General features: G+C 64.9%; 1 protein-coding gene across 2 annotated transcripts; it reads right to left on the bottom strand.

Annotated features, from left to right (window-relative positions):
• Positions 1-1,220: 1,220 nt before the first annotated feature.
• Positions 1,221-21,808, bottom strand: ABCA2 (ATP binding cassette subfamily A member 2). Of its 2 annotated transcripts, XM_070596266.1 has the most exons (48): positions 21,637-21,808; positions 17,560-17,653; positions 16,390-16,501; positions 16,142-16,305; positions 15,718-15,845; positions 15,459-15,569; positions 14,934-15,152; positions 14,186-14,559; positions 13,749-13,908; positions 12,783-12,911; positions 12,522-12,689; positions 12,355-12,451; positions 11,920-12,093; positions 11,748-11,850; positions 11,565-11,679; positions 11,198-11,388; positions 10,950-11,100; positions 10,665-10,869; positions 10,382-10,546; positions 10,111-10,291; positions 9,777-9,989; positions 9,488-9,684; positions 9,220-9,402; positions 8,801-8,985; positions 8,313-8,433; positions 7,833-8,069; positions 7,545-7,751; positions 7,156-7,258; positions 6,734-7,053; positions 6,447-6,660; positions 6,250-6,355; positions 6,042-6,153; positions 5,903-5,963; positions 5,650-5,824; positions 5,363-5,478; positions 5,141-5,288; positions 4,857-4,980; positions 4,508-4,640; positions 4,250-4,367; positions 3,872-4,050; positions 3,653-3,794; positions 3,451-3,585; positions 3,228-3,331; positions 3,051-3,143; positions 2,839-2,941; positions 2,627-2,764; positions 2,348-2,554; positions 1,221-1,994 (listed from the first exon to the last, which is right to left on the bottom strand). In XM_070596266.1, the coding sequence occupies exons 1-48, from the start codon at positions 21,700-21,702 to the stop codon at positions 1,959-1,961; spliced, it is 7,317 nt and encodes a 2,438-aa protein (XP_070452367.1). In that variant the 5' UTR covers positions 21,703-21,808; the 3' UTR covers positions 1,221-1,958. The 2 variants fall into 2 exon arrangements, 1 of the variants encoding a protein (XP_070452367.1); XR_011533557.1 differs by lacking the exon at positions 4,508-4,640.
• Positions 21,809-23,840: the final 2,032 nt, after the last annotated feature.

The following is a 23,840-nucleotide window of genomic DNA, read 5'->3' on the forward strand; positions in this document are numbered from 1 at the left end:
GGACAAGTGCAAAGGCCACAGAAGCGCCTCGGAGGGGCTCCCGCTGGCCAAATCTGGGGCAGTTTGAGTATAAAGAAGATGACAGAATTGTGCACCTACAAATGGTTAAGCAATAATTATATTTTACCACACAAAAAATTTTTTAAGATAATAATATGTTGATTTTTTTTCTTTTTTGAGAAAGATTAGCCCTAAGCTAACATCTGCTGCCAATCCTCTGCTTTCTGCTGAGGAAGGCCAGCCCTGAGCTAACATCCGTGCCCATCTTCCTCTATTTTATATGTGGGACGCCTGCCACAGCATGGCTTGCTAAGTGGTGCCATGTCCACACCCGGGATCCGAACTGGCAAACCCTGGGCTGCCGAAGTGGAATGTGTGCACTTAACCACTGCGCCACTGATTGTTTAAAAAACCATGAGTCCATAGTGATACATTTCTAAAGTGGAGGAGCTTTGTGAAAGAAAAATGCCAGCCAATAAATGCAGAAAGAATGAAATCATTAGAAAATTGCCATTTTGTAGCCACCATCAGGGGTAAAAGGGTTTTGGGGAACAAGCTGTTCACACGGTCCTCCACGTTCCTGGGGTCTTTATGACCCTTCTATCCCCCTTGAAGTGGTCTAAGGTGGGAGACCGAACACAGCCAAAGCTGGGGGTGGGGGGCGGCGGCCCTGTCTCCAGCCTCTAGCACACCGGGCTCCATCACTGCGGAACCCTCCAGTTCCTGGGAGCCTCCACACCACCTCCAACCTTAGCATGTATGCCTAGCTGGACTTGGGTCTCGCCTAAGAAGTGACCTCCTCCGGGAAGCCCTCCCTCGGCCTGGATGAGATGGAGACTGCCCAGTGCACACCTCTGAAGGGCCCCCCACCACATGGACACCAGGCCCAGGGCCTCGGGAGAAGGTGGAAGGGAGCACAGGCCCGAGGGCACAACACTTGCACAGCAAAGCCCACTCGGGACCTCCCCCCAGGCAAGGGGCCCAGGCTGTGTGGGTGGGGAAGGGGAGAGATGGGTGGCCCCTGCTTCAGTCTCCTCACTTGTAGCATCAGGGCATTATAGGGGTGAGGAGCCCCACCTTTCCTCCAGGCTGGCCCAGCCGCCTCCCTCCAGCCAGACCCAGTCCTCCAGGACACTGTAGACATGCCCACAGGGTGAGGGCCGTAACCTTAGTGTGGAGCGGCCCGTCTTCACCCAACACCGCACCCCACACACGCAGGCTTGTGAAGGGTTTTTTGTTTATTTATTTAAAACAAACATCTGTGCGCTATGTACAAGTCCGGCTCGTGGGTAGTGGGCGGGCGGGCAGGGGGCCAAGCTGAGTGGGAGAGCAATGGCAGCTGGAGGGAGTGGGGCTGGCTTCTCCATGCCTGCTACAGGGTCCACCGCCCCAAGGCGGCCCCCTCCCTGGCCCACGCCAATGGCTTCCCTCGGTCGTGACTTCCCCCCATGAAAGTGAGTAAGGGAGCCTCTTCCTAAAGCAAAATAAATACGTGCCTGGGGGTGGGACCTAACCCAGCCCCACTCTCACCCTAGGCCTGCAGCTGCTGCCATCTGACTCAGGTGTCAGAGAAAAGTGGGTTCAGGAGGCCAGGCCCTGCCAGGAGAGGGTCGGGTGGTTCCTGGCAGCCCATATCACCCCCGTGGTCCTGGGGGTGGTGGGCAGAGCTGGGCAGGAGCAGAGGCGAGGGGCCAGCCAGACCCCAAGGCTTTAAGGCAGAGCAGGGTGGGGGTGTGTGCAGCCCAGGGCCGGGCCAGCCTTTGGCACAATCAGGGGAGGTGGTGTGATGGCCATGAGCAGGGCCAAAGATGGGGGGTGGGGATGGAGGGGGCGTGAAGTCCTTGGTCCTGGACCTCCCACTCCAGGCCTGGCAGGTGGGCACTGGGGTCACGGGGTGGGGCCTTGGCCACCGCCTGACTTCTGTCCCCACAGCGTGTCTTTGAGCCTGCTCCTGGCGGTCAGCAGAGCGTGTCCGTGTTGAAGGAGAGCTGGGCCTAGCAGACAGTGGGTGGGCCGGGCTCAGGAGGCATCGTCCGGCACCCACCACTGCCCCACCTCTATCCCCTCCTCTGAGTTCTTTCTTGCCGGGGCGTTCCTCTTGTGGCCTCCCTGCCGAGTCTGGTTGCCCCTGTATTGACAGCTCTCCCCGTCCCCAGGCTCCGCTCCCATACCTCTATGCCCAGGCCTTCCACGTCCACTCTAGTCCTGAGCATCAGGCAGGTCCCTCTGTTCTCTTCTGCTTGGGACATCAGGGTCCCTGGGGCCACTCTTCCCCCACCCCTGCTTCCCACCCCAAGCCTGAGCCCTCTGGCCAGCTGGCTGCCCTGACTCGGCGGGTCCTGCTCACCCGTTCCTCCTCGAAGCTGATGAGGCCCTCGTCCTCCGTATCCAGGTCCTCAGGCTCGTCGGCCACAAGTGCCCGCAGCTCGGTGGGGGTGGGTCGTGGCCGGAACAGGCTGAGCAGGCGGCCCAAGGGGGACTGCAGGGCTGAGGGCGGCTCTGTCTCCTGCTGCTCCAGGTTGTCGCTCTGCTTCTTGGCGAAGTTCACGAACACCTGGTGGGCAGGGGCAGGTTGGTGGGCAGGGCCCAGCTCAGGCGGCCTGCACCCTTGGCCCGGGGCGCTCACGTTGTCCAGAGTGGTCTGGCTGACCGAGTAGTCCTCGATGCCCAGCACGCCCACCACCTGCTCCATCTTGCTGAACACCTGCGCCAGTGAGATGTGCTCCGACTTGAGCTGGTACTGCACCTTCGTGTGGTGCCGCTCCTGGGGGGGTGCAGAGGTCAGAGGCCACTTGGCCAGGGCCCCCCACCCTTCCCACCCCAGGGGGCCCCACCCACCTTGAGCATGGCCTCTGGAAAGTTCCGGTTGAAGAACCGCACCACGTCTTTCACGTTCTGGCTGCTCTTGGTCCTCACCGTGATCATGTAGCCATCTCCAAACCTGCAGGATAGGCCCGTGGCCTGCAGCCCCAGCCACCCAGGGGAGCCCATCCCCGACTCGCCACAGCCCCACAGCTCCTGCAGCCCCTGCAGCAGCATGCCCAGCTCACCGGTTCTTCAGGTGCTGGATGCTGCCCAGACAGCGCAGGCGCCCGTTCACCATGATGGCCAGCCGCGTGCACAGCGCCTCACACTCCTCCATGCTGGGCAGAGACACACGCGGAGTGGGCTGGCACGCAGTGGGGGGGTGGGGGAGGCACCATGCAGGGACAGGGAGGGGGCCGCACCTGTGCGATGTCAGCACCACTGAGCGCCCTGTCTTGATGAGATCCAGAATGAGGTTCCAGAGGAAGCGCCTGGCCTTGGGGTCCATGCCTGTGGTTGGCTCGTCCTGGGGGTGGTGCCAGGCTCAGCTGCTGCATCCCCGCTCACCCCAACTGGCCCCACTGGCCGCCTCCTGCCCAGGCCCACAGGAAGACGGGACCCAACCCCCCATCCCCCCAGGCTCACCAGGAAGATGAAGGCTGGGTACCCGATGAGGGCGATGGCTGTGGACAGCTTCCGCTTGTTGCCTCCGCTGTATGTGCCAGCCGGCTTGTCGGCATATTTGGTCAGCTCCAGCTTCTCCAGAGCCCACTTCACCACCTGGGGTGACAGCAGATGTCAAGGCCGGCCCTTCACACGGCCCCTCCCCGGCCTGGGCGACCCTCACCCGCGCCTCGTCCTTCCAGGGGATGCCGCGGAGCCGTGTGTACAGCTGCAGGTGCTCCCGGGCCGTGAGCTCGTCGAACAGGGCATCGAACTGCGGGCAGTAGCCCAGGCTCTGCTGCACCTGGAGCAGCTCCTTGAGCACACTGGGGATAAGCGCCATCACCGCCGTCAGCCCCCAGCAGCGGCCACCTCACCTGCCCCTAGGCGCCCGTGCCCGCACCTGTGCCCGTTGACGAAGGCCTCGCCCCCCGTCGTGCTCTCATCACCCGTCAGCATCTTGAAGGTGCTGGTCTTCCCTGCACCGTTGACACCCAGGAGGCCGAAGCACTCGCCAGGGCGCACGCCCAGGCACAGGCGGTCCACAGCCAAGATACGGCCAATCTTCCGAGACTTGTACACCTGGCGCAGGCGAGGGGCTGCCCACTCAGCAGGACGACACGCAGGCTGCCCCCCTGCCCCCACTGGCCCCGCCCCTTCCTGGAGCCACGCCCCTACCACAAGCCACGTCCACCCCTGCCCGGAGCTACACCCCGACCCTGACCACACTCCTACTGGCGCCACGCCTCCCCCTGGCTCCTCTTGGCACACCCAGGCCCACCTTGGTCAGATTCTCGATCTTGACCATGTCATTGTCAGCATCCCCCCGCAGTACTCGCTGCCGCTCATTGGCCACGTCCACGTCATCCTCCACGGGCTTGGTAGACACCGGCATGCGCCTGAGGGGACAGGGTGGGCAGTGTCCAGACAGGCCACCCACCATTGCCCAGTGCTCCCCCATTTGCTGTGGCCACACAGGAAGGTGGGCAGTGCCCAACCAGCCACCTGCACCCACATTGCCCGGCACGTGCCCACTCACTGTGGCTGCCGCAGGAAGTTGTACTGGCACATGATGGTGAGGAAGAAACCCACGAAGCCCTCGACTGTCATGGCCACCAGCCCCCTGGTGACAATGTCCCACTCAAACGGGGACTTCATCTTGTCAAACTGACCTGTGGGGCAGTCAGCTCAGGGCCTGTGCCTGGGGCCTCAGGAGGCCCCTTTCACCCCCCAGGCCTGGAACTCCCCAGTCTCTGGAGCCAGACATGACCACCTCAGCCTCCCCACCCCAGGACACATGCCACCTGCCCACCCTGCCCCCCACCCCAGGGCCCCCACCACCCATCCGCTCCCCACCCCGAGGCTCTGCCACCTGCCTGCCCCCTCACCGATCTTGGCGTAGTACTCGTTGATATACTCATTGTAGGCCATCTCCATGAGCCCGTGGCCCAGGTTGTAGTTGGGGAAGATGAGAAAGCAGCTTTTCAGATAACTGTTGACCACCTTGAGGTCCTGGAGAGTCAGAGGGGTCACGGGCACAGCCTCAGCCCAGCTGGCCGCCACGCCCTGCCGATCCCCACCCACTGCCCCACCTTGTTGCGCCTGCCTGCCCGCTGCTCCGCCTTGTCGTGCTGGCCATGCCCTGCCAATCCCCGCCCACCCACCACCCCACCTTGTCATGCTCGAAGAGCTGCAGCAGGAAGGTGGCCACGGTGGCCGTGATGCCGATGAAGAGGTTGATCACGATGAGAAACACGTAGGCCGAGCTGGGGACCTCGAACCAGAAGGAGGCTGGATACATGATGGGGGTGATGGACCACCTGTGGGCAGGGGGTTGGTCACCGGACAGCCTGACCCTGCCCTGCGCCCGCTCCCACTGCCTGCTGCCCTTTACCCGTAGAGCAGAAAAAGGGAGAGCACGGCCGGGAAGTTGGTGGGCGATGTGTAGGCCGGCAGGTCGAACACGAACAGGATGATGACGCAGCAGGTGGCCGGAACCAGGTAGTTGAGCTACCAGAGCAGGGGTGACAGGTGAGGGGCTGGGGGCAGGGTGAGGGGCTCAGGGGTCAGAGGTGAGGGGTCCTGGGACAGAACTTGGCAGGCCTGGCAGGGACAGGGTGGTGGGATGGCCAGGGGTCTGGGGGTGAGGGGCCCCCTGCGGCCACATGGGGAGGGGCACACCATGTCCCACACGTAGTTGGCCAGCCAGTAGATGATGGGGTTGCAGCCGCTGACAAACTGCAGGTGCTTGGCCTTGGTGGACTTCTCAGCCACCAGGAAGACCACGAAGCTGGCCGGCACGAAGGACATGGCCACGATGATGAAGATGGCGATGACCACATCCGTGCCCTGCAGCCTGGAGGTGAGGCAGCCCTCAGCCCTGTCCAACGCTCAGGCCCGCAGTGGTCCCCCGCCCACCCACGCCCCCACATACAAGTAATCCAGGGAGAGACTGGCACTTGTCTTGTTCATGGGGTGGTTGGTGACGGTGATGCCTGCAACACAGGGGAGGGCAGCCTCAGGGCCTGCTCCATGACAGCCTGCTCCGTGCCCGCCCCCTCCGCCCTGCTCACCATAGGCTGCCGGGTTGCCCTTGCTCTTGGGCAGGTTGGCACGCAGGATGGCGTTGTTGAGGGTGTTGAGGTAGGTGGGCATGCTGTGGTAACCCTTGTTGTTGTAGAAAACCTGAGGGACACAGAAAGACCCCGAGAGCCCTGTGGGTCCCTGCAGAGCTCCGGTGAGGGCCAGATGCCACAGGGAGTGGGGCCAGGCGGCACTCACCTGGGCTGCCCTGCGCACCGCAATCTTCCGCACCATGGCTGGAGCCCGGGCGCCAAACGAGGCTGGGATGGATTTCTGGATGTTGCCGAAGGTGATGGCCCCATACCTGGGCGGGCAGGTCAAAGGACAGTGAGGCCAGGGCAGTGGGTGGCCACCCCTGGCCCACAGCTGGCATACACCCCTCCCACCCAGCTCACCGGTGCAGCCGGAAACGGTCAGAGGTGAAGAGCAGGTACTCGGAGACATTGTGGCCGGTGATGTCAGTCAGGATGTCACCCGTGACCACCCGCATCTGGGGCGGGTGCCCGCCCACACCACCCGGGCAGGAGAAGCCAGTGCCCTGTGCAGAACAGATGCAGCGGACGGGCTCCCGCACCAGGTGTGGCAGGGAGGGTGCCGATGTCCAGTTCTCTGTGGGCAGAGAAGGCACAGTTAGCCCGGTCCTCACTGCCCCATGACCCCAGGTGGCCCCGCCAGCCAGTACCTGGCCCAGAGGTGGGCAGCAGGGAGGCGTTCCAGGCCTGCAGTGGGTCCTCGTCTGGGGACACAGGGGAGTCGGAAGGGGCGGGCGAGGGTGGGGGCGGCACAAAGTTGGACAGTGGCAGCCCTTGTGTGAAGGACTCCAGGCACATGCTGTCAAAGAACCGTGCAGCCAGCAGGCGCGACTCCCCACTGCTCAGGTTCAGCGTGGGCCCCAGCGAGCCATTTGTGGGAGACTTCAGGACACAGGTGGCGCCCACGCCAGAGGGCAGCCGGAACGTGCTCACAAGCTGTTGGGGGCTGGCGTCAGGTGACAGCCGCAATCTAAGGGAACCCACAAGGTGAGTTGAGTGGGGATGGGTACCCACCCAGCTCAGCCGCCACATCCGGTCCCTGCCCACCCCAGCTCCTGGTGGGTGGCCTCACCGGTATTCCCGGCGCTCCTCGTTGGCATAGGGGATGAAGTTGCCGCGGGGCTGGGTGTAGTTGTGGTACTGGGAGGGGGACAGGACCAGCGGGGGCAGGTCACCTGGTGGGGTGCGCATGGGAAGCCTGAGCAGGTTTTGACCGCCTGCCAGTGGCCCCCAGGCCAGGGTCCCCTCTTCCCAATATCCACAGGGTCCAAGCTTGGGGTCTGGGCCCCCAGGAGACATGACTCCCTGCAGACCCCAGAGTGAGCCTGTCAGCCTCAGGTGTAATGCCCAGACCCAGAGTGGGTGTGGGTCTCCCAGTGGCTCAGGAGTGGGGCAGAACCACAGTCCCACTACGGTGTGGTGCTAGCCCTCAGTGCCCCTCAGCCTGGCAGGCGGCCGTACCAATCTCCGGGACAGAGAGGGCCACGGTCATGGCCACGCAGACAAAGAAGGCAGGCAGCAGGATCTGGGAGGAGAGTGCCTTGGAGTTGCGACGTGCACAGTGGAAACGCTTCACCAGGAGCCCGTGGAACTGGCGCACCTTCAGCCACCAGCCCTCCAGCTTGCGGCTGCCCTGGCCGACCCGCGTGAGGACCTCCGCCTCCGCCTCTGCACAGGGAGGCGGGCCTGAGCAGTAGCCCCACAACACCTTCCGGGGACCCTCCCCAGCCCCACCCTGCTGCCCCCCACCTTGCAGGCTGACATTGTCGGGGTCCTGCAGGTTGTCGAAGAGAGGACGGTAGTCGCCGTAGACGTCGGCATAGCCAGCTCCCTCCTCACCACGGGCAGAGCCCACTGAGGACGCGGACTGCAGCGATGCCTGCGATTGGGCCAGCTCCGCACACCGGGCCAGGTTGCCGGCCTGAGCCTCCCCGGATGCCAGACCCTCTGCCCCGGGCAGCACATCCTTCCTGGACTCCTTCACATCTGCCGCCGCGGCCGGCCGGGGAAGGGGGGAGGGGGCTCAGGACTGCCTGCCACCTCCAGGCCTGCCCGGGACCCCAGCCCCCATGCTCACCCACCTACCCAGGAACCCTGGCCCCCAGAGACGGGGCCAGAGTGAGCAGCCCCAGGCCCAAGTTCACGCCTGGTGTGGAGGAGAGTGGGGTGTGGTGGGGTGGGGTGTGGTGGGGTTGGGCAGAGCTGATCAGCTGCTTCAGGGCCTCTCACCCGCCTCGCTGTTCTCCAAAGACTGGTCCTCCTCCGACACCTTGAGGAACACCTCCTCCAGCGTCGTGTCCATCAGCCCGAAGCTGCTCAGGTGCAGCGCGTCCAGACTGTGCTCCAGGTGCTGCAAAGGGCTGGGTGAGGCCCGTGGCCACATGGGCCACAGTCCAGGTGCTCCCCGCCACCAGACCACGCCCCCATCGCCTCAGGACCCGCCCCACCACTGACAGTCCCACTCCTTGGCCCCAACTGCCGCCATGGCCCCACCGAAACCACGCCCCCTCCAGTCCTCAGACCCCACCTCTTCTACCAGCCCCGCCCCCACTGCCCCGCCCATCCACCTCCTCAGGCCCCGCCCCACCACTGACAACCCAGCTCCTTAGCCCCACCCTTCCTCCACCTCCTGCGGCCCCAACCCCTAAATACACCCCTCCACCTCCTCAGGCCCCGCCCCTGAGCCGCACCCCTGGCCTCCCAGCCCCGCCCCACACCTGGAAGAGGCGCTCAAAAGACCCCTTCCTGGCGGCCTCGCTGGGCAGGATGTAGGAGAGCTCGGTGCTCGTGTCTGAGACCAGCAGGCAGGAGGCCACGTGCTTTCGGATGAACTGAGAAACCTGGGGCTCAGAGCAGCTGCTCAACTGGGCCCGCCCTGGGGGGCTGGCTGTCAGCCCTGGCTCTAGGAGGGTAGGAGAGTAGGGAGAGGCTTCACTCAGGGGCGGGGGGAAAGGGACCCTCTAGGGGAGCCCAGCCAGGTCACGGAGGGGCCTGAGGAGAGGGCAAGCAGGCCTGACCAGCATCCTGGGCCCACTGGGGCAATAGTGGGGGCCCAGTCCCTCAACCACAACAGTCTTGGGGAGGCAGTCCAGGGGAAGGGATGCCCCAAGCCTGCTCAGGCTGCCTCAAAACAGACCTTGGGGGCCTCCTGGCTCGGCAGGCCGCTTGACCAGCGTGAGGCGGTAGCCGTCCCCATAGGCGCCCTTGAGGAAGAGTGGGGAGCCGCAGCACTTGAGCTTCCCATGGGAGATGATGGCAATGCGATCCCCAAGCAGGTCGGCCTCGTCCATGTGATGGGTGGACAGGAGGATGGTGCGGCCTGGGGGAGGCCAGATTGGGGTCAGGGGGCTGGGCCGGGTGGGCCAGGTGGGGGCTCGCCCACACCCGCCCCATGCCCCACTCACCCGGCTTGTACTTCAGGATGAGGTCCCAGATGGCCCGGCGCGCATAGGGGTCTACACCAGCCGTGGGCTCATCCAGGATGATGGCGCGGGAGCCACCCACAAAGGCAATGGCCACGGAGAGCTTGCGTTTCATGCCGCCTGACAGCGTCTGAACCAGCGAGTGCCGCTTGTTGGAGAGCTCCAGGTCTTCGATCATCCTGAGGGTGGGCAGCAGGGGTCAGACCAGGACAGTGGGAGCTGGCCCCACCCCTGCCCCACCCCCACCCCACCCAGGCCATGCCCCACCCACTTGTCCATCTCCTTGCGGATCTCCTCCTGAGCCATGCTCTTGAGCCGGGAGTAGAACCAGAGATGCTCCTCCACCGTGAGCCGGTCAAAGAGCACGTTGTGCTGTGGACACATGCCCAGGTTCTTGCGGATCTCATCCATCTCTGTGCGGATGTCATGTCCGTAAATGGTGGCTGAACCCGACGTGGGCGGGAACAGGCCCGTGAGGATAGACCTGGGTGGGGGAGCAAGGTTATGGCCCCTACCTCCTGCAGGGAGCCCACCCTGATGCCCACTTGGTCAGAGACTCTGGGCCCATCCCCTGGCCGCAGAGTAGGCTCTACCCTGACACTCACATGGTAGTGGTCTTGCCAGCCCCGTTGTGGCCCAGGAAGGATACCACCTGGTTCTCGTAGAGGTTCAGGCTCAGCTTGTTCAAGGCCAGCTTCTTATCATTCTTGTAGACCTTGGTGAGCTTGTCCACACAGACCACCAGTGGCAGATGAGTGGGCTCTTCCTCCATGCCCCGCATCTCCTCTGCACCAGGACTGCGGGTCAGCACTAAGGCTGCCCTAGGCCCCTGAAACCCAGTGACTGCCCAAGCTGCCACCCTGGCACCTGGCTCACCCAAGCGCCGGCTCTCCATGGCACAGGCCTGGTCCTCCTCCATGACGCTGAGGCGAGGGGCACGGGCCCATGGCCAGCTCCACTCCCACGCTTCTGTCCGCCCACTGCCCAGCCAGTAGGACTTCTGCAGCGGGAAGTACCAAGGCCGGGGCAGCCCGTACATGCCTGGGGGTTGGGGAGGGGAGGCTGACCCAGGGCTGGAGTCACTGTACACCCCAGGCCATGTGCCCCACCCAGGGAGCCATGCCCCCCTCCCCTCCTCCTCCAAAGAGTCAGTCTGCACCTGGGTGCACTGCCTCGATGTACCACGTGAGCACACCATAGACAGCTGCATCCACCATCAGCATAGTGACAGCCAGGAGCAGGTTGAAGTCATCCCCTTCCACGGGCGACTGGCTGAACGTGTGCCACTGGATGCCCACGCCCGCCACTTCGTACAGAGCGAAGTACTTGGAGCCCAGGCCAAAGGCTGTTGTGGACATCAGGGACTGAGAAGACAGCAATGTCAGTTGGGGGAGGTGGCTGGACACCCGCCACCCCGGGCCGCCCGCCCGCCCGTGCCCCTCACCGCAATGCACTTCTCAAAGGCGGTGATCTTATCGTGGGCCACCTCCTCGCGGATCGCCACATACATGTAGGGCACATAGCTCAGGAAGTAGATGATGCCACCGCAGGCTGAGGCCAGCTTGGCCTTGGAGTATAGGACGGACACCAGGAAGCTGGGGGCAGGTGGGGCCACGCCCATCAGCCACACCCAAACCTCAGCAGCACACCCAAAGCCCTCCCTCCCCGCCTGCTGCCAGCCACAGTGCGCACCAGAACATGATGGTGGCCACAGCGTAGACGGCCAGGAAGAGCCAGATGATGAGCACGTGGCTGTGCATGAGGACCTGGCCGTACTTGAGAATGGCGGTGAGCGCCGTCACTGAGATGGAGAGCTGCACAAAGCCTGTGATGAACCAGGCCACCCAGTGCACAGCATTGTTCAGGCCCATGGTCTTCATCACCTGTGGGCAGACCGGCCTTGGGGCAGGGGCGCTGGGAAGGAACACCCTGCCCCTGCCCTGCCAGCTCGGGCCTGGGGATGGAGGGGTGCCCATGGTTGCCCCCCAACCCCTCTCGTCCCCATCCCTCCACATCCATCCCTCCCATCATCCCGTCTCCCTCTCCCCCATCCCCCCACCTCTTTGAGCCGGTGCTCCTTCTCCGCAACAATGTGCTGGATGGTCATGGCCACCGAGTAGACCCAGGAAATCACCATGCAGAGCGGCATCATGTGCTCGATGACAAACAGGAAGCTGGAGGATGCAGGGTGTGAGGGGGTGCTCAGCCCGCAACCCACCCCCCGCCCGGTGCCCACACTCACTCATCCCGAGTGTAGCAGGGGTAGGGAAACATCTGCACGTAGTTGCCTGGCTCCACCACGTCATGCCCCACAAAGGTGTTGATGATGGCACGCTCCATCATGTCTGTGGGTGGGCATCAGCATCAGTGTGGGCAGCTGGACCCGTCCCTCCGCCCCCTGGGGCGGCCCTCACCCTGAATCCAGACGAAGCCGTACAGGAAGTAGAAGCGGCCACCAGTGTTGGGCCCTGGCCGCCAGTAGGCCCGGCGGATCTCATTGGTTTTCTCGGTGAAGCTGGAGTTCTGGCGGATCTTGTAGTGCACGTGGGGCGGCAGGGAGCCGTCCTTGCGCGTCTGGAAGATCACGCCTGGGACGGGACGAGGGGCAGGTGGAGGGCCAGCCAGGGTGGGGGCGGGGTGTGCGGGGCAGGGTGAGAGAGCAAGGGAGGGGTGTGCAGGTTGCTGAAAAGGAGCAGGGACTGGGCAAGATGAGGGGCGGAGCTGGGGAGGAAGGAGATGGGGTGGGGATGGGGTAGGGAGAGACCGGAGGAACGAGGGACAGAGTGGGGCTGGAGGAGGAGAGAGGTGGAAGAGCAGGGGTTGTGGACCAGCGAGGGGGCCTGGCTCACTGGCGAACACGGTGACGTTGTCCTGGTAGGCCTGGTTGAGGGTGTAGTTGACGATGCTCTCCTCATCAGGAAAACCCTTGAAGATATCTACGCTCACCTGTGGGGAGAGGCATCGTTGGAGCCAGCCCTGCATACCAGTGGGGCCCTGCCAGGCTCGCCCACCCTACCTTGGACATGAACTGAATCCAGCCGCAAGCTGCATTGTCAATCGTGTCCAGCTGCTGCAGGAGGGCCGAGCCATTGGGCAGCGAGAAGTTGTCCTGGCGCAGGGCAGGCGGCAGCTCCTCCAGTGACAGGTTCAGTGCTTCGGGGTGCAGCCTCAGCTCCGCCACATACTGAGGGTGGAAGGCAAGCTCAGAGGCCCAGGACAGAGTGGGCTCCCCACCCCCACCCCCCCACCTGGCCCCCGCACCTGGCCCCCCCAGCACCTGCTGCAGCCAGTGCAGGTGTTGCTGCAGCCTGCCCTGCTCCAGGAAGCTGCGGATCTCGGCTGAGATGTTGAGCCAGACCCAGGCGTGGTGAGTCACGTTGCCTATAAAGGCAAAGGTCTCGTTGGCCTGCAGAGGGTGAGGGCATGGGGCATGGGGCTCATGGAGGGACCCTAGCCAGTGAGGGAGCTCTCCACTCTTGCTTCCCCCCACGGCTGGGCACCAGCCACTGGCTGGTCCCCACCAGCAACCAGTTTTGCTCTGGCCAAGCTTTCTCCTGGAAGCTCCAAGCCCTCCCCCTCCCCGCCTACTGCAGCGCCCCCTTCCGTGAAACTCACTCCAGTCCGCAGGCTCCCCGGGCAGCAGGCCACTGGTTCCCCTGTCTCTCCAGCTGTGCCTTCCCAACTCCTTGTGACCCTCCTTCACAAGTCCCTTGCACAGCCCTGACACTTGGCTCTCATCCCTGCCACACTCATCCTAGGGAGCCCTCCACAGCCTCTCCTCTCCCTGGACCAGTCCCAGCGCCGTTTCTCCTTGTTCCACACCGGACCTCTCCCCTGGATGGCCACAGACATCTTGCCCTCAGCAAGCTGCAAACCACCTAGCTGCCCTGCTCAAATCTCGCCCACTGGACGCTGCTCTGGAAGGCTTCGGCATGCCGCCCCTCCGCCGTCCTCAACAGCTGCCCAGCCCTGGACACACCCAGCCAGGACAAGACCCTGCACACCAGCGCCTCCAGTGCATCCCCAGGAATCAAGTGACCCTACACCTTGAACCCGCGCACGGATCCCCCACCCGCAGAGCCAAGTGGGAGCTCAAGGGCCAGGGCTGCACCCCTCCCATGCCATTTCAACCGACCTCCTCAGCTCAGGGGTCCTCGGCCACAGAACCCTCCGCCCAGCACCTCCGGCTCGCGCCCCAGAGGACACGCGCGGCTTGAATGCCCAGTGCGCCAGAATCACGCACCTTGAGGATGACGCGGTCTGCCTCAGAGCCCGCTGGTGCGTACAGGATCTTGGGGTTGCTGGTCATGAGGTGCACGAGGAGGCCCAGGTTGCGCTGCTCCTTGCTCGTGAAGCCCAGGGAGCTCATGTTGCCCCGTCGCAGCGCCTCAGGCTCAATGGTGCTGGGGTTGGGGGGGAGGGCGTTAGGGGCGGAGCTGGGGTCGGGATGGGGCGTCAGGTGTGGGCATGAGATGGGGCGGGGCTCCAGGGGTGGGTGTGGGATAGGGCAGGGCCTCAAGGTTGGGAGCATGGCTGTAGAATGGGGCGTACCGGACAGGGGAAAGACCTCAGGGTTGGGGCAGTACATCGGGTGGAGTGGAGCATGGTGAGGGGTGAGACGCGGGGGGGGGGGCAGGCCCCACCCCATCTGTCTTGCACGCCTCCCTGCCCTGCACCTACCGGTTGTTGCCACACAGGATGGGCTGCAGGCCCGCCCAGAGCTGCACGAAGGCTGAGCACTGGCCCTGCAGCGCATCCAAGGAGGCAGGGGCCCCGGCGGACGGGGCACCCTCCTCGGCTGTGGTATTGGAGCCCGTGCCGGCCCAGGCCCCGGGGCCCGTGCTGTTGGCTGCCCCACCAGGGCCGCTGGCCGAAGGCCCGGGAGCACGGCCAGCACAGGCGCCCTGAGGTAGCAGCAGGGCCAGGGCCGAGAGGATGTCCACATCCTGCAGAACCTTTTGGGCATCCAGCAGGTCCTCCAGTAATGCCTGCAGTCGCCGTGGGGGTTGTGGCTGCTGCTGGGGGGATGATCCGTTGGGGGCCTCTATGCCCAGCTGAGGGGAAATGGGGCAGGTGAGGCAAGGCGGGCCCAGGGGAGGGAGCAGGGGCTGGGGGTGGATCTGCAGGCTAGGGGTGGGACAGGGAGGACAGCAGCAGGGGGACACTGGGTGGGAGAAGGGGGATAGAGGGAGAGTCTATAGCCTAGGGAAAAGGGGAGAACCGGCCAGGGACAGGAGACAGACTGGGGTGAGGGCATGGGCTGGGCAGAGGCACAAGGCATGACATTGTTGGGGGTGTGGGACACCCACCACAGGCACAGCCCACACACAGCCTTGGGCTCAGCAGTCCCCTAGGATGCCAAGGAGCCCCATCAGCTCCTCCAGCCCAGGCAGGGGACCTGCAGGCCAGCTGGCAGGCAGGGCCTCACCTGGTGGGCAATCTTGGCCATATCCAGCTGGTTCCGGAGCTCGGCAGCCAGCCCAGAAAAGCGCCGGGCCCGGGCTGCAGCCTGCCCACTGCAGACAGTGTCCCGGTAGCCCTGCAGCGCTGCCTGCTGACCCCGGGGCACCGCGAGGATCCTGCCCAGCATCCCAGAGCCGGGTGTGCACGTGAGTTGCTCCAGGAGGGCAGGGGCCAACAGCAGCTCCTGGGGGCGGGGGGCAGGGCGACAGCTGGGAAGGAGCCCCAACCAAGAGAAAACCAAGGCCCTGGCCTCACCCTGCCCCACCCACCTGAGACTACCCAGGTTCCGTAGTGGGGGGTGGGCCAGGACAGACACACATTACCATCCTGTCTCCCCCTCCCCATGCCAGCCACAAACTCCTGGGGATCCTCTCTCACCCCCAGGAGGAAGTTGGAATTATCAAGGGGGCCCTTTCTTCAACCACCCAGGCAGAAACCCCCACCCAGAGGCAGGCAGCATGCCTTCTGTCCCACCAACAGGCTCCCTCACCTCCATCCGGAAGAGGGGACTACTGCCCAGGCTGCTCCAGGGCTCCTGACCCCCAGGGAGGTCTGACTCCGCATCCAGGGCAGGTGAAGACCCAAACAGCAGGTGATAGACCTGGGTGCGATGGGGGCCGTGGCTCAGGTGGGGGATCCCCCTCACTCCCACCCTGCCATCAGGGGAGGGCAGAGTGGAATGGCCAGGGCTGGGGCTGCCCCGAGAGCAGGCCCACACTCGCTTACTGCTGATGCTTGCCCCACCTCACCTCGGGCAGGTCCACCTGGGCAGCAAGGAGGGCCTGGGCTGTGCTGTTAGGCAGCGACAGATTCTGTGTCAGGAAACGCCAGAGCTCCCGCGGGTCCCTGGCCACCGAGTCCAGAGAGAAGGAGGACACTGGACAGACAGAAGGATGGGGCGGAAATCCAGGTCTGCCTGGGGCTGAGGCACCTGGAACAGGCTCAGAGCCGAGCTTTGGGCACCATGGCTCGGCCGCTGTGGCGGGCAGCTCAGCCGGGCCCGCCAAGCTTGTGTGCTCTGGGAGCTCAGAGCAGCGGTTTAGACTGAGAGCCCAGGGCACAGACGCAGGCCTGGGGTAGGCAGTAACCAAGCTGGGGTTCAAACCCAGCTGACACCAGAGCTGGGGCCTCAGCTCCCTAGTATAGGCACCGCCCAGCCCACCCAGGGCGCACCTGCAGGTCTGTCCAAGTGGCTCTCCCAGGTGTCCGGGCCTGAGCTGAGGGCCTCCAGGTGCTGGCGCAGGGCCTCGAGCTCCGAGCCCAGGCTAGGCCGTGCTGGGTCAAACAGGTTGCCCTCCTCCACCACGCGGTTGAGGCGCTCCAGCAGCTGAGTGACCCTGCACCACCAGTGGACATCACCCGCTGGCCGCCAGGCCCTAGGATTGGGGAGGAGGCTGGGCTCCAGGGGAGGGGGCACTCACGTGGAGTTGGCGTACTGCAGGAAGCCGAACTCATCCCGCTGGCCATCCGGGCACAGTGACTGCATGACAGGCAGGATGCCCGCGGAGGTGAGGGGTGCGGCGGTGTAGAAGGCTGTGGGGGACAGGGTGGGGGAGACAGGAGAACAGGAGAGACAGAGGAATCAAGAAGGAGGAGGGGGACAGAGACCGAGAAGAGAAATTTAGAGAAAGTCAAGAAGGAAAAGCAGCTTCAGGCAGCAGATAGGGGACAGGGCCAAGAATTCTGGTGCCAATGACCCCAGCAGGTCAGAGGTCGAAGAGCATCTTGCCGTCCCTTTCCCATAAATCCCAAAGCATCCCTCTTCCCTCAGCCAACCAAGACCAAAATGCCCTGACGCCTCCCCCAAGAATTTAGTTGTGGTACTGCCCACAGATCCCAGGGGAGCACATGGGGCCCCCTACTGGGCAGCGACCTCTGACCTCTCTGGCCAGCTGGTTAGTAGAGTGAATGCAGGAGCCCCCAAGGGTCTGAGGGGAAAGCAGCCAGGTGACCCAGCCCCAGCCCAAGCTAGCCCAGGAGTCCCAGCCCTGCCAGGTGGGGCCAGACGACCCCACAGAAAGAAGGAGACACTCGGCGAGCTTGATGCATGAGCCACTGTGGCCAGGTGGCCCGGCCCTTCACTACCCACTCCCCACCCCCACCGAGAGCCAGCTGTTCCTGACAGTGGGCAGGGGGCTCTGCAGGACCCCGCTGGCCAGGGACAGGCTGTTAATGCAGGCGGGGGCTGGGGTGGGGAGTTGCTCAAGCTGTACCAGGAGGCCCCGCAGGGCCATCCTGTGGCTGCCGCCTGGGGCCAGCAAGAAGGAGGCGGCCGCTCACTTACAGACTGCATGCGGACCGGAGGAAGACAAGAGACCATGCGGGGGAGGGGCAAAACAGAACAGAGGAGAGCAGTGAGGAATGGCCACCACAGCCAGCCACGGCCTCCAGCCGGGCCAGGAGGCGTGGCCAGAGACCACGCCAGGAACAGGCCCATGGCCTGTGCTGGGGGTGGGGGCCGGGGTACCGTGGGAGCTGGGAAACATTCATGTGGTTACGTGCACACCGGATGTGACTGATGTGGTAAGGGTGGCCTGCCCCACCCTGCCCACCCCCCGCCATGCTCTGGGCCCACCTCCGAGGACCCTCACCTTCCTTCACAGAGATGGTCGGTTTCTTCTGCCGAAGGCCCAGCAGGATGAAAAAGAGGACCAGAGGGATGAAGATCTCGAAGGCCAAGACCCACTAGAGAGGGCAGGCTGAGTGAGGCCACCTGTGCAGGGCAGCCTGGCCTCCCATGCCCCCTGCCCAGGGCTGGACAGGACAGACCCAAGACTTCCTCTCCCTGCCAGATAGACAGACACTCCCCCACACCCCCCCCCTCGAAGGGCCAGCCCAGCCTGGACCCTGCATGCTCCCCCAGGGGCCAGAGGTCAACACAGGCTCTCCAGGGCCAATGGAGGTTGCAGCTCCCTCCTCCAGGGCCTTTACAAAGGGCGAGAGGGCAAGCGCTGTCTGGCCCAAGCGATCAGGTCTCCAGCCCTGCAGCCCAGATTCTGCTTGCCACACTGAGGGCCAGCAGGGGCAAATCCGCCAGCATGAGTCCACGCTGACCCATGCATCTGCCCAGCTCATCTTCTTCCCCACCTGCAGGACCATCTGGGCAGATCTCGGAGGTGGCCTCTGCCAACCTGCAGCTCCCACACTCCCTGGGGTCAGCCCTCCTCCCCACCATTGCCGCGCCACTATGCCCCCACACAAGGGCCTAGGGAGACGCGGCATGGCACTGGGGTGGTCTGGTTCTAGCCCACCTGAGCCTCCAGGAAGACCTGATCAGGGTTCTGACACCTCCCAGTTCCCCAAGCACCTCCTTCTGCCCTGGCCCCTCTCCCTCACCCCAGATGGCTCAGGTGGGCGTGGGAGCCCTGCCTGCTGGGGGCCTTTGCTCAGTGTTCCCAGGATGGCTCCCACCACCTGGCACCAAGGTGAGCCCTGGTGGGCCCTGCTCTGTATGGGAAAGAAATGCCAGAGCCTCCAGGGGCCCCACTTCCCCTTGTTTCACTTGGAAAAGGGAAGGACTTCATTGTTCTCACTCCCCTACTCCAGCTGGGGTGGGGAGGAGTGGAAGGAGGAGGAGGACCTCAGGCCAGCTGCTCTTTGGGGGAGCACCCTGAGCAGGCGAGGATGTACCCCAACCCCCACCCCGACCAGCTCTTTTCAGATGCCCCAGGTTTCCTTCATCCTCACGCTTCCCCGACAAAACAGACTTCAGAGCCCCCACCCCCACGGCACTCTGGCCCGGCCCCCAGTCCCCTGGGGTGGGGCAGCTGCTGCCCTGTTTACTGTGCTTTGACAATAGCGCTCTGTGGTGTGGAACACCCTGCTGTGTGTCCACGCCCCACACCCACCCCGGCCCGTGCCAGCCTCCACCAAACACCCCCTCCGCAAGCCTGGATCTAGCCCAGGGCTGGCCAGGGAGACATCATGGGCACCCATGGGGCTGGGGAGAGGCGCATGCCACACACACACACACAGAGAGCAAGGGTGGCTGCATGCAAGCGGCGATGTAAGAGGCTGGGGTCACAGCTACGGTGCCAGCCCCACCCACACCCGACCTGCCACCGGGCACCTCCACCGCGTAACTGCAGCAACAGGCCGTGGCTGCCTCCTGGTTGCTATAGCAGCGGCCGCGCACGAGCTGAGCTGCAGGGAGGGAGAGGAGAGGCCTGCTGGGCAGGCCGGCAGCCAGAGGGGCATCTGGTTACAGGCAGGCAACACAGGTTCAGCCCCATCTGGACACCTGACCTAGGCACCCCACCCGGAGCCCTGCAAGGTGGTCCAATCCCTGTCCCTGGTGCCCCAATGAAGTCCCTGGGGCCTGGGTGCCCTGGCCGGGCCTGCACCCCCTCCTGCTTTGTCAAGGGCAGAGCAGATGAGACCTGAGGGGGGAGTTCTGCCTCCCACCCCAGCAACCTAGAGACAGCGACCTGGTCCCCCCACCAGGAGCAGCCTGTGGCCCCACCGTAGACCCACATCCAGCTAACTGGGAGGGGATAGGCCACACTCACAGATGAGAAACTGAGGCACAGAGCTTAGGAAGAGGGAGCAAGCAAGGCACACAGGCCCTGGGTTCCTCCCCTCCAGACCAGGCAGGCTTTCCGCAGGGCACATCCCCCTCAGCGAGGCCACCAGCATGCAGGCAAAACCTCTGCTGGCCAAGCCCAAGGGTCCAACTCTGAAGCCCAAGACCCTCCTGGGAAAGTGGGGGTCTGGCAGGAACATGCCCAGCATCGGGCCAGCCCCAGCCCCAGCCCCACATTGTGAGCTCGGCAAGCCCTCAGCCACCCTGGAGAAAGAATTTCTGGTTCGCTGTAGCCACAGGCTAAGGATCTCCATGTGCTCTAACCAGCCCCTGCAAACACCATGGGGCAGGGGCACAGGGAGCTTTTGGGGAGGCCCAACCTAACAGGTGGAGGCCACTCCTGGGTACAGGACAGTGGGCACCTCTCACCTGCTTGCCGGGTGCCTCACAAGTCACTGCTTCCTGCCCTGAACCTTGGGGTCCCCAGTGGATGCAGGGGCCATCATTCTAGCTCCTGCTCCCAGCCCCAGTGGGTCCTTCTTGCCAAGAGCCCGAGGCTGATACTGATGCATGCCCACATCTCAATGCCCCTCCCCCTGAGCCCCGCCCTGCTGTCCCCAGTGACCCAGAACCTGAGGCAGAAGAAGCTGCACCAGAGGCCGCCTGGGGCTGCAGGCCTGATCCACAGGACCCAGCCAGCCAGCCCCAGGCACGCTGGGCAGGGAGTGTACCTGACCCTGGCTCCCTGCCAGGGCCAGGTGCCCAGGGGAATCCTGCCAGGCCATGGTGATGAAGGCCACCCTGCCCTGTCCGCAGCCCCGGGGTTCCCATTGTGCACTTTGAAGCCCTTCTCAAGGAGGGACCCAGGCAGGAGCTGGTCGGCCCAAAGGGTCCCAGGGCCAGATGAGACAGGAGCCTCCCAGGCCCCAAGTAGGCAAGAGGATGCTTCCTTCTCAGGGTCCTGACCCCAGCCCCTTCTGGGCCCCATCCTGGAAAATCCCCCGGGCTTGTTCAGAAACCCGAGCTGCCCAGGATTCTCTGGTGCGTGTGCTGCTGCTGGCTAGGCAGGCCAGCAGGAGACGCCCCTGCCCTGCCCAGGGCTGAGGCGGTGATGGCCAGCATGATGACATCCATACTGCCCCAGCCCTGCTTCTCACCAGGGCTTCTGTCCCTGACAGTGGCTGTGCCCCGCGCCCTCAGGACCTGGGCTGCCCCAGGCACAGGGCAGAGCTGGGGAACGTGGTGGTCATAGCTCCAAGCAGCAGGACCTGGCCCCCGGAGGAGCCTGGAAGGGAGAATCAGAGAGTGGATCAGCCTCAGGGAAGATAGCCCCAAAGGACAAAGGGTGCAGGGACTTGGGCTGGCCAGGGGTGGCACAGCAAGGACATTCCCGGTGGTGAGAAAGCACTAGCCAGGGCTAGTGGACGTGATCGCGGGGTGTGGAGGAGGAGGAGGAGGAGGACACGGAGGAGGAGGATGAGGAGGAGGATGTGGAGGAGGAGGAGGATGTGGAGGAGGAGGAGGATGTAGAGGAAGACGAGGATGTGGAGGAGGAGGACCAGGAGGAGGAGGACCAGGAGGAGGAGGAGGACCAGGAGGAGGAGGACCAGGAGGAGGAGGAGGACGAGGAGGAGGAGGAGGAGTGCCTGCCCAAGGACAGAGAAGTGGTGTAGGGAGGGAAGGGACAGGGTCCCTGCAGGGGTTCCAGGTGGCCTGGGCCCAGAGACCATAGAGCTTCTGAGCTGGATCGAGTCCCCCAAGCCAGCCCTCCGTCCGGGGAAGCAGGGGCTCCCGCGACCCCAGGGTCCCTGGGGCCGCCCCCACCCCCACCCCCGCAGCTGGCCCGGGAGAGCGAAGAGCGCGCTGCGGAGGGCGCCCGTCCCGTGACTCAGCCGAGCACCGCGAATGTCAAGGGGCGCGGGCGGCGGACTGGGCTCGGTCGAGTCCCTTCCCCGGAGGCCGCAGCGCGGCAGGGGCGGGCAGGCGGGGCACGGCTGGGAAAGGACGCCCGCCCGCCGCCCGCTCCGTCCGGGGTCTGCGCGCGCCCGGTCCCGCCGGCCGCACGTGCGCGCGGGGAGCGCGCCGCTGGCCACGGTGCGCGCGGCCTCCGACTCCCGACAGGCCCGCGGCGCGCGGGGTCGCTCACCGGGCTCCGGCGCTTCAGCGTCACGTTCTTCCAGAGCAGCAGCTGCAGCTGGTGCAGGAAGCCCATGGCGGGGCCGCGCTCCGGCCGCCTCCGAGACGCGGCCCGCTCCTCTGCGCGCCCCGCCAGCCCCGCCGCTCGCCGCGCCGCTCGGCATCGCCCGCGCGGGGGCGGGGTCTCCGGCGTCGGGACCGGCTCCGCGCTGGCTCCGCCCCGGCGGCCTCGGCGACAGCCACTCGCCGGCGCCCGGCCCGGCCCGGCCCGGCCCGCGCCGCCCGCGCTTAAAGCCGCGTTGTGACCGCCAGGGGGCGCCCGCCGCCCCGACCCCCCCCCCCCGCCCTGGCCGTTCCTGGAGCTGGACCCCGGCGCCAGGGGCTTCCCGGTCGCCCCCATCTCGCCAGGCGTTGAAGTGACGTGCCCAGGGCCCACATCTAAACAGAGACTCCCGACTCACCCTCTTCCAGGGCGCCCCTTTCCCAGGAGCACCAGGCCTGCGTGCAGCATCCCCCGTTGGAATCCTTCCTCATAGGCGCCCCAAGGTGGCCACAGGCCCCAAAGGCGCCCTGGGGGGATGCGGCGGGAGGCTCGGCCCCCACCAGGTCATCACCTCTGCCCGCCTTCCTCGCAGAAATGCTGGTAGCAGGAATTTCGTCTGCGCGTATGAGCCAGGTCCCCGTTCCTAGGGGCACTGTGGGGCTGGAAGGGGTCAGCCACTCGCACTTGGGCAGCAGATAGCTCAGCCCTGGCTGGAGACCCCACAAGTGTAGGACAGGAACTGCCCTCAAGCCTTCACAGTCAATGTCCCCGTCCAAGCCAGCACATCCTGACCCACTCCCCTTGAGAGGGGATGGTGAGAGGGGCTGCAGGTGGGCTATAAGAGTTTCCTGTATCCCTTGTGAATGAGCCACTTGGTGACTAAATGGCAGGATGGGCCTGGCTGGGCTATGCCGGGTCAGCTGCTGTCTGGGCATCAGGAGGAAGGCACCCACTGCCCGGGGAACAGCTCCCTGCTGGCAGAGCAGGGAGGGTGCTCAGGGACACTCACGCTGCTCCCTGTATGAGTGGCTCATGTTTGTCCCCACATCTGAGAGTGAGTCTGGCCTCTGCACAGGGACTCGGGGTCCAGTGAATTGGGCAGAGTGGTTTGGCACAGGCTGCAGCAAGGACAGACCCAGGTGCTGCCTGAGGTGCAGGGTGGATTCGCGGGGTGGCCGGCAGAGGGCAGCAGAAGGCTGGCCGCCCCTGAGGGAGGGGAAGCCAGGTGGGTGGCTCTGATGGCTCCTCCCCAGCCTCAGTTTCCCCACTTGTGAATGGGAGAGGTGGGCCTTGTGATGTCCAGTGTCTGGGGGGCACATAGAGGGCGCACCCTAACCTGAATTGTAGACCTGCCGGTGGGGGAGGGGTGGGGGGTCCTGCAGCACCCCACCCCCTCCCAGCTCCTTGGTGTAGGAGGAGGGGCAGCCGGGGCAGGTGGGTGGGGCACAATCCCCCACCCACGACACCCACCCCACCCTGCAGCCTCAGGACACTTCTTTCTCACTGGTCAGCATGTGTGGCTGGGTCAGGGCAGGAAGTCACTGGCAGGTCTTTCCCACGAGCCACTGCCAAGGGGGAGGGAAACTTCCTGCCTCCACCTGCCACCCACCGCCAGCTGGGGCAGCGACCAGTTTGTGCCCCAGCCCAGGGGCTTGGCCTGCTGGGGCCCCTGTCAGTGCCACCCAGAGGCTCACCACCAGCCTCCTTTCTCCTCCTCCGCCCACCCACCCCGCCACAAGGGGCTCCCCCTGGCTGCAGCAACATCCTCCGTGTCCCCTCGCTGCCCATGCCAGACCAGCCGGCAGCCAAGGGGAACCCCACGTCACAAAACAGGTCCTATCACACCCGGGAAGCCCCTGCAGCCTGAACGAAATCCCAAGGCCTCTGAGACAGTGCACCTTCGGTCTCCAGCTGGGTTTCTGACCTCAGCCCTGCTCCCACCCACCTTGGCCTTTCGGGGGTCAGGGAAGGCTCTCCGATGCAGAGCCCTTTAGCAGGGGCTGAAGGAAGCCCCGGGGAGCAGGCAGAGCCTGGCGGGGGAGGGCGTCTCAGGCAGAGGGAGGGGAGAGGCCTTGAGATGGTCCCATCAGGACGAGGAGGCCTGAGTGGGCGGGACGGCAGGGGGAGAGCAGATACAGGGGGCCCTGCGCCATCAGACTCGGCACACGCTG

Source organism: Equus przewalskii, chromosome 26 (assembly GCF_037783145.1).
Source record: "Equus przewalskii isolate Varuska chromosome 26, EquPr2, whole genome shotgun sequence".
Classification (NCBI taxonomy): domain Eukaryota; kingdom Metazoa; phylum Chordata; class Mammalia; order Perissodactyla; family Equidae; genus Equus; species Equus przewalskii.